The 12,142-nt window shown below is 57.2% G+C and overlaps 2 protein-coding genes across 5 annotated transcripts; both read right to left on the bottom strand.

Annotated features, from left to right (window-relative positions):
- Positions 1-104: 104 nt before the first annotated feature.
- On the bottom strand, positions 105-6,104 carry LOC125917741 (rho guanine nucleotide exchange factor 25-like). The gene is made up of 14 exons (XM_049623858.1): positions 5,922-6,104; positions 5,508-5,622; positions 3,024-3,238; positions 2,792-2,887; positions 2,641-2,717; positions 2,377-2,443; positions 2,079-2,182; positions 1,822-1,891; positions 1,614-1,703; positions 1,437-1,529; positions 1,199-1,249; positions 922-999; positions 521-721; positions 105-376 (listed from the first exon to the last, which is right to left on the bottom strand). Exons 1-14 carry the CDS (start codon positions 6,018-6,020, stop codon positions 149-151), a joined length of 1,584 nt encoding a protein of 527 aa, XP_049479815.1. The 5' UTR covers positions 6,021-6,104; the 3' UTR covers positions 105-148.
- Positions 6,105-6,416: 312 nt separating this feature from the next.
- Positions 6,417-11,615, bottom strand: LOC125917739 (probable E3 ubiquitin-protein ligase DTX3). 4 transcript variants are annotated; one of them, XM_049623856.1, is made up of 6 exons: positions 11,398-11,610; positions 10,021-10,085; positions 9,751-9,827; positions 8,642-9,377; positions 7,462-7,679; positions 6,417-7,113 (listed from the first exon to the last, which is right to left on the bottom strand). In XM_049623856.1, the coding sequence occupies exons 3-6, from the start codon at positions 9,777-9,779 to the stop codon at positions 7,038-7,040; spliced, it is 1,059 nt and encodes a 352-aa protein (XP_049479813.1). In that variant the 5' UTR covers positions 9,780-9,827; positions 10,021-10,085; positions 11,398-11,610; the 3' UTR covers positions 6,417-7,037. The 4 variants fall into 4 exon arrangements, with proteins under 4 accessions (XP_049479813.1, XP_049479814.1, XP_049479811.1 ...); XM_049623857.1 differs by having other exon boundaries at positions 8,642-9,396; positions 11,398-11,609; XM_049623854.1 differs by having other exon boundaries at positions 6,417-7,679; positions 11,398-11,615.
- Between the last annotated feature and the right edge of the window lie 527 nt (positions 11,616-12,142).

The following is a 12,142-nucleotide window of genomic DNA, read 5'->3' as shown; positions in this document are numbered from 1 at the left end:
TTTCCCTAAGAGCTCTGCCCAGACCACCCTCCCACTTTGCCCTCCTCCCATGAACTGTCAGCCAGTATAAATTGCTGGGGAGATGAAGAGAAGCTGGGGTCAGAGGGCAGGGATTGGAGACTAGGCAGTGAGGGAGGGATTCAGGAGGTCAAAGGGCCGAAGGAACATGTGGGGGAGGGAGGGTGAGAGCTTCACCATTGAGAAAGTTCCGCTGGCTTTCCAGGATCTGAGCCACTTGCTTGATCCAGGCCTGACTGACCGCAGGATCTGCAGTCTGTAGGACATAGCGCTGGATCCCACCCTCTGGCCCTCTGGAGGTCAGTGCAAAGCGGCAAGGGTCACCTTGGAGGTTCCCCTCCAGTCCCAGGCAGCTCACCTGGATTGGCAAATAGGAGACAGCCCCCAAATTCTTTAGGCCCTCTCCGGTTCCTGCCCCTTCCAACAAATCCAAGAACCAGACATTCTCTCAGAGGCCTCACCCTATCCCAGGCAGACCCCTCCCTTGTCGCCTCCTCCCCACCTTGATGCTGCTCTTGTACACATATCCAGCCTGCGTTCCACCTCGTACTCCTCCTCCCAGGGCCTCGCTGAAGATGATGATTTGCTCAAAGAGGAAGACACGTCTCTCTCGACCCCGGGAGGAGAGCAGGCCGCCAGCCTCAGGCTCTGTGACCCAGAATGTGTCCTGGCCCAAGAGCTTCCCCTGAGCAGTCAGTTTCCCCTAGAACCAAAGGACGGTGGCTTTGAGAAAAAAGTGAGAAGAGAAAAGGGACACTCTCTGTTCCTCCCTCCTTCCCCTGACACTCCCAACCAACCATGGGCTCAGTCCCAGGGGAGGACAATTCCCCATTAGGACGTCCCAAGTACTCAGACTGGGGCAGAAGAGCATTGGGCCTCCAGTTTCCTGTTCTATCCCCATACCTCAAACCCCCGAAGTCTCCCCAGGGTCATCATGTCATTGCAGCGCTTGGGTACAAAGCACATGACCTCCACAGCTTGCTGGGTCGCAGGTGAAGAGAGAAGCATTGTCATTGTCAAGGAAGAGGCCTCTTCAGACCATGTTTCACCTCTCAACCAGCCTCCCCGTAAAAGCCAGACAGCTCAAACCACCCAAGGAGCTGGGAGAACCCAGGAGACTAAAACAGTAAGATCCTGGAAGGATAAAAAAAAGTATCCAGGAAGATCTGGGAGTCCTCACCTCCAGCTCTTCAGTATCCATCCCAGCTCTACTGTAATATTTGAGAAAATCCTAAGATGTAGAAAAGAAATGCTCAGGGAGGTCTTGAGGACACCCTCAGAAACTCTCACATCCTCCCCTTGAAAGCACAGGTGAGGATGCCCAGGAAGTATGGGGGGCACCTTAGGAACTCTGAAGAGATGAACGAGAAAAGGGCTGTCCCAACCAGAGGTACCCCCAGGGAACAGGTGGTCCTGACCTTGAGCAACAGCTGGTATTTCATGATCCTCTGCACTGGTTTGATGAGGAGGTCATTGAGCTGCAGGCGGTGCCCTAGCTGCTGCCGGAGTTCCTGGGGACAGGGACTGGGTGGTTATGTAGCCTGGAAAGCCTGATGATTCTGTTCCCCTTTCCCCAAGGTGCCTCGGCCACTGACCTCAAAGTAGCTGTCCCCAAACTCTGACACCACGTGCTCGGACTTGGGCTTATTCTGGCAGTACACCACGTACATATGCAGCCTGCGCTCCTAACAGGGGTAAAGTTTAAGGAGAGCAGGATGGGTGCGGAGAGAAAGCCCCTCTCCAGAGAGCTGTGACCCACTCCCAAGCCCCTCCCCTCCAGGGCCCCACCCTCTTAAGCCTCACGTGTTTGATGAATAGCTGAGCCAGCCAATCAGGATCCTTCAAACACCGCTGCAGCTCCTGCAGGAAATAGCTGGAAGGGTTGGCAGGGAAAAGGCTGGTCAAATACCCCCACCCCACTCAACTTAGAGCTGTCTACCCTAGCTGTGCCATTAAGCCACTCCAAACGTTCCTCAGGCAACAGTGGGCCCATGGGTGGGATACAGAGACTACTAAACATCTATGCCCTTCCCCCTCACTCTCAGGAATCCACCACTCACTCTCGATGCCACTCATAGATTTGCTGGATGTTCCCAAACACAATCCTGTCACGGCCTCGAAGACTCTCTGGGACCCCCTGAGCGGCCATGGTGGCCATGTAACCCTGTAGGAAGGTTGGGGTGAGAGCGGGAGCGTCAGGGGCCAGCCCTGGTAGGAAAAACCCCTCCCCCACCAGAAGTCTGGGATGTAGGGGGGTGGTGGGAAGGTGGGGCAGAGGAGTATCAAGGCATCCCCTAAAATTAGCCTTGGGCAGAGGGAAAGGGCTGGGCTAGAGCTGAGAAGAGAAAAGGGACCTACCTCCACAATCTGCCCCAAGTCGTCCACATACATTTTCTCTGTCTCTACCAGTTCACTCAAGACATACCTGGGAAGAGAGCAGTAGTGCACATGGTTGATTTAGCCACTTCCTCCCTACTGGACTAGAAGCTCCTTCATTACCACAACCAACCTCAGAGGAAATTCCAAGTATCAAATCTAAAATGTGAGGGACAGTTCTCTGGAAGTTGCACAACTGGGGGGGGGGGGGGGAGCAAAAGGGAGGGAGAGTGTGGGGACACTTACATACTCCTTTCCAGAGCCTTCTTCTTCTGTTCCTCCTCACTCTCAGGGGCCTGTGATAGGGTCTCCTCCTCAGGTGGCTGGAAGGAAAGAACATCCTAGAGTAAGCAAATGGATGCCTTTTGGGGAGCTGTGCAGATCCATTTCTTCATACCTGTGTCTTATCTCCAGGGCCCTCCAACAATGTGGTCAGCAGGGTCAGTTCTGGCAGCTCCTCTCCAGTGGCTAGAGCTGGTTCCAGCATCCAGTTCTGGGAGCCAGAGGTCAAGTGTCAGAGGTCATGGACAGTAGCTACCTCTCCCCAATGACCAGTGGCCCCCAACCTGCCCTCTCTCCCAGTGTCCTTCATGGATGTCATACATGCTTCTGTGGTGCTCCCTGCTCACCTCATATGGTCCAGCCTGGCCACCGTCTGCCTCAGTTTCCACACTGAGACAATGTTTGGAATGACCCAACCATCTTCTCAGGCCACTGACTGGCCCTGGGGGGCCCGGGGAACAGGGGCCAGAGCTGAGGCCAGAGCTGGGGCCAGAGAGGGCAGCCAGACCCGAAGCAGCTGAAGCTGAGATACTCCCCTCACTGCCAGCAATGGAATAGGATTCTAATGGGGAGTGGGGGGAGAAAAGGGGCCATAGATATTACTCTAGCTCCAGATGCAGGGCCCCTAGGGAGCTCCCAGAGGCTCCTCTTCATGATGCTGAGCCCCTCTTCCCCAGGGCCCACTCTCTTGCCATCCTCATTTGAGTTGGCAGGGCTAGAAAATTTCACCTAGGCACCCTTGGAAGGAAGGACAGTAAACACCTGAGCTCCCAAGGCCTGGAAACCTCCATTCCCCCATATCCCGAGCATGGCATAGATATGGGGGGGCAGCCATCTGGGCAGACACTGGAAGCTGAGGGTGGCCATCTGCTCTCCTACAATCTGCCCCCTTCCAATGGGCACAGACCATTCCCTGAGAAGGTGGGGGGGGGGCAGCTAAAAGCCCATCAGCCACCCCCAGACTCCTCCTCCACCAGTTGCAGTAATCACTATAAAAAGAAAAGACTTCTGCAGCCCATCTCCCCAACACATGCACAAACCCAATAGAGGGGGCAAGTGAGGAGAGCTCGTGAGGGCTATCTGCCCTGGGCTCAGGAACAGAGGAGCTGTGCTTTGTCATAAAGCCCCTGCTAGACCCCCCATCCTCATTCCTCCATTCCTCTGGCCCTTTTCAGATCTGAAGTAGATTCTCAGCAAAAGGATTTAAGGAAGATGCAGTTCTAGGCCCAAGGGGATTGTGGATGGGTTTTTCTCATACCCAGTTGACTACAAAACAGAGAGCAGAGTCTCCTGCCCCTTCCCCGATTTCCTTAACTTGAACTGATAAAAATTTGGAGGCAGACGGGATCTTGGAGATCTATTAAGTCACTTTCCTGGAAAACACAGGTTCAGGTCTCCAGCCTCTAAATCCCTAGGGTCAGCGCAATCCGAAGTCCTGAACCCTCGGCCCGCCCCCCGCCCCAACTCAACACTGGGCCGTTGCGACCTCCTCGAACTCACCACGTCCCCCCCCGGGCGAAGCAGCAGCCGCATTTTGCCAGCACTTTTCGGATCACATGGGGACAGGCACAGCGACCCCCCTTGTGCCCCCCCCGCATGGCGCCCGGGCCCCCCCCGCACCCCCCACCCGGGCCGGCCATGCAGGGGGAATCACGGGGGGCGGGGCGGGGACGGCGCCGGGCGCGCACCCCCCCTCCCTCCTACCCCGCTCCAGGCTGGGGGAGGGGGGGAGGGAGGGAACAGGGAGGGGGAGTCCAGGGGTAGGCGGAAGTCTGGTCTGGAGGAGGGCTGGGGGCTCTGCAGAACGGGCAGCGCGAGGCCGAGCGGCGGAGCTGGGCGGGGAGTGTTTCCGGAACCCAGTCGGTGCGTGGCCCAGGGTCCAGATGTCCAGCGGGGAGGGGAGGGATGGTGGGGGAAGCTGGGCCGGGATGCGGCAGCCTCTCCAGCTCTGTCTCCGGCCTCTCGGGTTTGGGATGGTTCTAGGCCCGGGCAGGGAGAAGGCGGGGGCCGACTCCCCGAGTCACTGGCGCTGCGCGGGTCCGGGCCGAACGGCGAGCCGAATAACAGGCCCGGCCGCGGTGCCGCCGCGGGGAGGGGCCTCTGCGGCCCAGCTCCGCCCTCTCCCTCCCGTTCCCCGCTCCAGCCCCAGCCAGTGCCGCGCTCCAGCCCCAATCCCCCTCCCCCAGGCACCACCACGTTCCCACTCCACGTCCCCACAGCCTCCGCCTCTCCACTCCAGCCTCGGCTCCCCCGCCTCGGGTTCCCCTCCCTCCTGCCTCTCGGGCTCCCGACTGCGGTGCGCTGGGTGGGGGTTAAGCCGGGCGGCGGGGTCTGCCCAGGTCGCCCCTCAGCCTCTGCGGTGGAGAAGGGAGCGGACGGATGGGCCTGGATCTGTGCGAAGACGTCCTGGGTGTTGGGACTGTCCCAAGCCGCGCAGGGGTAGACAAGCCCCCTCCCCAACTTCGGGGATGAGTGAATGGGGAGCTCTGTGGGGAACACCGCCCAGGTGCCGCCCTCTCGCCAGACCCTTCTTTCCTCCAGGCCCTAGGACTCCAGCTGAGGCTAATCACCAATTAAGGCGAAGTCCTGGAGCCTGGGCTGGCGACGAGCCAGGGGTGGGGCGTGGGGACACTCCGCCTGCGGGGGCTCGGGACCAGCTGATGTGGGGGACATACAGCGGACTAGAGGGCGAGAAGCCTGGAGGTCTTGGCAATTAAATGGGTCTCATGCAGATTAGATGCGAACCTTTATGCTAATAAGCGCAGCATTATTTGAATTCGCCACTTTGCGCAGGACCGCAAACTGTGCCCCACCCACCCCCAGCTTCTTACCGGGCAGCGGAGCCCAGGCGGGAACCTCACGTTCGCGCTCCCCTTTCTGATGCCCCTCGGTACAGTCAGACTGTGGCTCGGTCCCTCCTGGCCCTAGGTGGCTTCTCTTCGGGGGCTGTGTGGTAGTAAGGTAGTAAGATTGGTAGTAAGGAAACCGCCCTCCACGCCCAGACTTGACCTCCCGCTTTCCCTTCTTCCTTCTGTCAAATCCACATTGTTGTAAAACGGTCGCCGAGGCTGGGTTGGAGGGAGCGGTTCACCCAGACCAGGGCTATGGCCCTCTTTTGGAACTCTTAGATTCCTGCAGATTTCTGCCCTGCAGAATTCCTGTTTGCAGGTAAATTCATTTGTGGGGTGCAGACCTCCTGAAACCGCCTAAAGATACCCGACCCCACCGTGGTCCCCCTTTCTTACCCCCGCCTGCCCAGGTAGGGCGCATGCGCGCAGCATGCCCCCCATGACCCCCAGTATCCGGTCAGTGCGGCCAGGGGCGGGGCGGTCCGGGGGCTTCATGCTGGACCCCTACCCTGCTCCAAGTTTCAGGGCTGAGGGGGCACGGAAGCTGGGGGGCTCAAGGCCTGCGTGCGTCCGGGGAGTTGCTGCTGCCGAATCCGCCCCCTGCCCGGCTCCGCCCCTACTCCCATCCCAGCCAAACTTCTCAAAGGGGTAGGGTTGTTCCTTTCTCTGCAACCAAAGTTCAACAACAAACAAACCCCTCTAAATCCCGATTCAGACATGGAAGCGTCAGGAGCCCACTAAATACCTTCTCCCCAAGCTCTCTGGAGACAGAGAGACTGGGGAGATACACAGGGATTTCCCCCCGACCACCACCCCCTTCCCCTTCTCAGCAGGTTCCGCTCCCCACCCCACCCCCACCCGGGTCCACAGAACTGAACGGGTGTGGCATGGAGAGTTGCATATTTTACTTTATTTTTATTAAATTAAAAGCTACAGTCTGGCGGCGATTCCAGAACAGGGTAAAGAGGCTCCTTATAGGGGGCAGAGAAGAGCGGGAGACAGACTGACAGAGACGGAGACACAGGAGAGAAAAGACAAGGTTAAGGTAGAAGGGGGATTATTTCTAAGAACACACAAGGCCGGCTCCTTGGGGGCTCACACCAGCCCCATTCCCCCTCCCCCACACCTAAGTTCAGCAGTGGAGAAGTTTGTGGGGGCAGGGGGCTCAAGAGACCCTCCCTCCCCACCCAGGTCCTTTCTCAGCTTAGTCACTGGAGCACAGCACATACCAGAAAAAGCCAAGGGCAATGGAGGGGGTAGGGAGATGGGGAGTATGTACACAGGGAGGAGGGGAGCAGAGCCTTTTGCCAGAAGGGAGTGGCTCTCGCACTGCACTGAAGCACTTGGCCTGTGGGGGACAGGGGAAGGGATTGCCCCCTCCCTCTCTGAACTCCTTCCCCAGTCAGACTGGTCCCCTATTTGTGTGGTGTGGGGGGCAGAGGGAGAGAGGAGAACAGAGGCTTCCGCTGGGTCCTATGGAGAAAGGCAAGGGCCTGGCAAAGGGGACGTCCTTCAGTCATCTGTGATACCCTTGGCTCTCAGCTCTTCTTGCACCCGGGTCAGGTACGTGGGGTCCGGGTACCCAAACCTGGGAGCAAAGAGAAATGAAGGTCAGGATTAGCTGTTTTAGCTTCCTTGTATTAGCCTCATGCTCACCTTCATTCTGGGTGCCCCATTCCAGCCCCTTCCCGTCTCCCCTAAGGATATCCAAATCTGAGATAACTTAGCCCACTTCTGCTTATTTTCATAGGTGAAGCTGGGCATATTGGACCAGGTTTAATGTAGAGAAACTGGGACGGAAAAGATGGTTGAATAGTTTGGGGGTGGTCCTCTCCAGTTGGGAGGTTCCCAGAGAGAAGGGGCCCGATGTGTTTCCCTCACTGGAAATGGAGAGAAGGGGAGGAGCCAAGGAAAAGAAAACGAAGGAGGGTCGCACAGCTGGGGTCCCCCTGTGCAGCTGGTCTTGTGGTGGATGTCGTTCCAGGTGATGACATTCGGTCTCCCTGTGGTCATGGACGTGCCAATAGTGAAGGTGAGACGCTGGTCAAATGCCTTGCGGAACAGGGTCAGCACCTTGTTGCCCTCAGGGCAGTCCGGGAGGTAGGCCACCCGTGTGGTGCCAGGATACCGAACTCCTGGGTTCGGGTGTTCAGCCTGGGAGGAAGGGGAAGCAAAGTGGACAATGAGCAGCTGGGCATCTGAAGGCCCATGATGCCAACAGAGGGTCATCCTGGCCAGCTGTCTGTCTGGGGCCACCCCCAGCTAATGCTGGCAGGGCAGCAACAGGCTGACAGCTTTTCAAGGAAGGAGAGACTTCCTTGACAGGTTTGGGCAGCAGAAGCCTGTCTTTGGACAAAACCCTTACTGTTAAAGAGGTTCTTTCTGCGGCCTCAATCCCTCAAGTCTCAATTCGGCAATGAACGGATTCCCAAAAGTGATGGAAAGTAGCTGGTCCTTACTCACCAGACAGCTCAGCAGAAACGTGAAGACTGACAATAATCTATCTTGCAGCCTTCCCTTCTCCCACCTGAAAACACTCCCAGTGCTTCTTTGCCTGCCTAACCTGTTCCATTTTCCCATTACTCCTCTTCAGAGCTTCCTCATCCCTCTGCCAACCAGGACCGGCAATCACTCTTGGTCAAGCAGGAAAACACCCATAGGCTCTTGACCACTCCTGTTTTAACCTTCCACTGTCATCAAGATTTTCCTCCCTTGTCAATCTGGAACAAAGTAACGCTCTTGCTCTGTGAGGAGGGTCAGATCCCTTCGGGCTGTGCCTGCCTACACGTGAGCCACCATCTCCACGGAATTCACCTCTGCCAGGAATAGTTGATGACGTCCAAGGTCATCAAGGAAACGGTATTCAATTCCTTTCTCCCATACCTGATTTTCATGTGTGCCTTGGAGTCGTGGAATGGAAAAGCTGGGCCTCAAGGGGGACCTCCCAGCTCCAGGGCACTGAGTGGGAAGGCATGCTGGGAGACAGCAAGACTACATCACATCTAATGAACACACTCCCCCTCACCCAGTTTTCCTAGGCCAGAGAACATGCTTGGGGCACACCAAAGGAGCTTGGGCTAAACCAAAGGGCAAAGGCAGGCCATAGGTCTTCTTACCCCCTGGACACCGGGCGGGAAGACGTACTGGATGACGATGGTGCCGTACTTCTCATAGCTTGGCAGCAGGAGTGTGGCGTCCTTAGAGACCAGCATCCGCCCATTCTGGGGCTGGTTGCCCACCAGCTGCCCATAGAAGCGGCCACACATGGGACAGGCCTTTTTCACCTGCAGGGCTCGGGTGATGCAGCCCTCACAGAATGAGTGCCGGCACTTCTCCAATGTCTTGGCATTCTGAATCTCCCCCAGACAGATGGGGCAGGTGCTCTCCTGCTCTTCTGTCTCCTCCCGAAGGCGGGGAGGAAGAGGAGGGGGTAGGGGAGGAGGAGGCGGGGGAAGCCCCCGAGCCCCTGGGGGCAGGAGTGGGGCTGCTCGCAGAGGGGGAGGGGGAGGCCCTGGGCGGTGCAGCTCAGGGTGTTCCCCACCACCCCCCAAAGCTAGGCAGCCCATAAGCTCTCCCTGCCTCTGAGCTTTCTTCAGCTCTTTCTCGGCCTCTTTCAGCAGCCCCTTGAGAGCCTTCCGGGCCAGGTAGAGCCCATTAGGAGGAGCAGGGGGAGGGCCCTGTGGGGAAAGCTGGAGGACATAGATGTCAGAAGTCTCGCCGTCTATGAGGATGGACACACGGTGCTCCTCCCGAAGCCGGGCCAGCCGGGCTGGGGTCTCCTTGCTCAGGAAGTCCCACACAGGCTTAGAGACAGTCACCTTGTTCTTGCAGGTGCCTCCACAGGCTGCCATTCTGGACAGGACGAACGACACTGCCCCCAGGGTGAAAGGGACTCAGGGTGGGGGGTCCCTATTTGACAAAGTCAGTGCCTCCTACTTCAGGTTCCTTTCCAACCCTATATTACCTCTACTGTCTCAAAGGCCAACCCCAACTCCTCCCCCAAGTTCATTTTCTGTCTCCTCCTATCTTTCAAACCCCCAGCACCCACTGAAGAGCAAAACAAGTTTTAATAACTTTATTATTATCATCATCTGAGCCAAGCATCAGTCTTGGTTCTCTTTACACTCCTCCCAAGATCACAGAAATCATCTAGCCCTCCTCCCTCTGGGTGAAAACTGGGTTCTTTAAAGGGGAGGGAGACTTTTTGACCCTCCTTTTTGCTCACTTTGATCCTGAAGAGCTTAGAATTGGCATGCAGGCTCTCTCTCTCTGTCCCTGCTCCCTACTTGTAGGTTGTGTGACCTGGTAGGTGGAAAGGAAAAGGAGGGAAAGTGAGAAGCCCCCTACCCCCTTCCCACGTGCCCCAACCCAGCAGCCCATGTAACAGAAGACTGGGAACCGGGGTATAAGTTACTGGGGATGGGATTACTTGGCACATGGAATGGAGGAAACCAATTTACAGGTGAAAGCTGAAGTTCCCAAGGGAGGCACATACCTGGAAAGCCCATGGACGATGAAAGCAGCAGAAATTCCTCTTTTTCCACACTCAGCTGACCAGGTCTAGGGGGAAGGGGGACAGTAAAGGGTTATGATGACCAATGTCACTCCACCGGCAGCCCAGAAACAAATCAGAAGCTCCTCTTCCATTTCTTCTCCTTCTTTCCTGCAGAATCCATTCCCCAGCCTCTCCCCAGGTTGCTAAAGATGGAACTTCAACAATGCTAACTTTCCTCTTTTCTCCTCCAGCTCTGAGGCTATGGAGAAAGCCTAGGGCACAGATAAGAGAAGTCAGGAAGGGTGAAAGCCCACACAGATGGAGGACTTTCCTGCCACCTCCCTCAGATCACATGGATAAGAAGATTTCCTAGGCTCCCAACTCCTTACCGTGCCCCATATTCCCAAGTAATTCAGCCCCTATCGCTAGGGAGACTTCTTTGAGGAGAAGTCCGTTTGGAATGCAAACAAAGTGGCAAGAACCCCTGCAATAACAAAGTTCTTACTGTCACCTTTTAAACCCAGCACTAGAGCATAAGCCTGTCAGCAACCCAGTCTGCATTTAGGGAGGGGTGGGGAATAGCAGGGGCTCAGCTGGAGGAGCCTGCTGTTTCCCCTGAGTCTTAACCATGTTCAGCTACAGAGGTGTACCTACAACACCTCCACATGTAGCTCAAATAGAAAGAGGGGCCATTAGTGTGACCTCAATTCCTAGACTGATCCAAAGGGGAGCGGCTCTGTTTGTGCCTCCATCATAGTCCCCTCAAAGCCATTTGCACCTCCAGGTTCAGAAAGTGAAATTGAAATCCTAGAACCTCAGCTCCTTCAGTCTGTCCAAGGTGGAACACCCCCCTCGCCATCAGAGGGAACCCAGGACCTAGATGTCCTTAGCTCCAAGTCCTGCTGGCACAGAAAAGGGAGGCGGGGCCACAGCTTATGCTGGGTCTCCGATTCCTCTGGGGCAACCCAGGCCGGACACAGGGCCAGTCCCTCCCTCCAGACAGAGGCCAGACAGGGGCAGCCGGGAGGGGCGAGGGTCCCTGGGGGCATCAACTGAGGCAGCCCCACCCCTCCCCCCATGACCTCCTGCAAGACCCAGAACCAACCCCCACGTCCCCCTCTCGCCGGAGCCCCCAGAGCCCCAGCACTGGGTGGGGGTGCATGTCGGCCCGATCGCAGTCCCCAGAACCCCCAAATGGAGGCCAAGGCTGGAGGGTGATAGGAAGAGGATCCGCCAGGCGTGGAGGGGGCCCCTGGCGCCGCGCGCGGGTGAGGAGGCAGAGGAGGGGGCTCAGGGGGGGGCAGGGAAGGCGCGCGGGGGGTGCGAGCGGGGTCCGGGGGGCGCGCGGTGGGTGTGGGGGGCGCCGGGCTCACCTACCTCTCGTCAGCGCCGCCATTGCCGGTCACATGACTGAGGCTGTTGCTGGGATGACGGTCTGGGCCCTAGCAACAAGGGGGGGGGGAGACCCCGAGAAGGTTGGGGGGGGAGTTTGCAGAGGGGGTGCAGACCGAGAGAAAGGGTAGGAGGGAGGACAGCACCCGCTTCTCCCGTACAGGTGATAATCACCGTTTCCTCTGACCCCCTTCCATGCAAGAGCCCCTGCCCTTCCGCCCCAAAACAAAAATGGAGGCGCTGTCCCAGTCTTTGGAGGGAGGGGGTGGCGTGTGGAACCGAGGGTAGGAGGTTAAATCTCTTGGAGACGCCACCCTTCTCGCTTCCCCCTCCCGGGAGGGGCCCTCTGCCTTTGCTATTCCAGCCAGCTGCGTGGCGGCTTCAGCAAGCTGGTGGTGGATGGGTGGGCGAGGAGTGTCGGTTAGGTAGGTGGGCAAGGGGCAATTTTTCTGTGATCCTTATGCTAGAAGGGCCTTTGAGGACTAATTCGGGATGGGAAGAAGAGTCATAGTAAAAAGAAAAGCACTGGTTCTGAAAAATAAACAAACCCCAGGACTAAACTATTTCAATTCCTTCCCTCATCGCTTGCCTTTTCCTAGGTTGTTACCTTCTGTGACCCCCACAACCTGCTCCCAGATGGGTGTTGGTAAGTGCCTCTGATTTTTGTTTCCACAAACAGGGATACTGAGGCCAGTGCCGAATGGGAGGTGAATACATTTTTTTTTTTTAA

This window comes from Panthera uncia, unplaced genomic scaffold (genome assembly GCF_023721935.1).
Source record: "Panthera uncia isolate 11264 unplaced genomic scaffold, Puncia_PCG_1.0 HiC_scaffold_2342, whole genome shotgun sequence".
Taxonomy (NCBI): Eukaryota; Metazoa; Chordata; class Mammalia; order Carnivora; family Felidae; genus Panthera; species Panthera uncia.
The sequence above is the reverse complement of the archived record's forward strand: the minus strand, read 5'-3'. Positions and strand labels throughout refer to the sequence as shown.

Coding starts and splice junctions, on each gene's coding strand:
- LOC125917739 (XM_049623854.1), bottom strand. CDS start 9,779: ATGCCAATTCTAAGCTCTTCAGGATCAAA. Junction 9,378..9,750: donor CTAAGCTCTTCAGGATCAAA/GTGAGCAAAAAG, acceptor CGTCCTGTCCAG/AATGGCAGCCTGTGGAGGCA. Junction 7,680..8,641: donor TCCCGCCCGGTGTCCAGGGG/GTAAGAAGACCT, acceptor CCTTCCTCCCAG/GCTGAACACCCGAACCCAGG.
- LOC125917741 (XM_049623858.1), bottom strand. CDS start 6,020: ATGAAGCCCCCGGACCGCCCCGCCCCTGGCCGCACTGACCGGATACTG. Junction 3,239..5,507: donor CGCCTGGGCTCCGCTGCCCG/GTAAGAAGCTGG, acceptor ACTCCCCATTAG/AATCCTATTCCATTGCTGGC. Junction 2,183..2,376: donor ACTTGGGGCAGATTGTGGAG/GTAGGTCCCTTT, acceptor ACCTTCCTACAG/GGTTACATGGCCACCATGGC.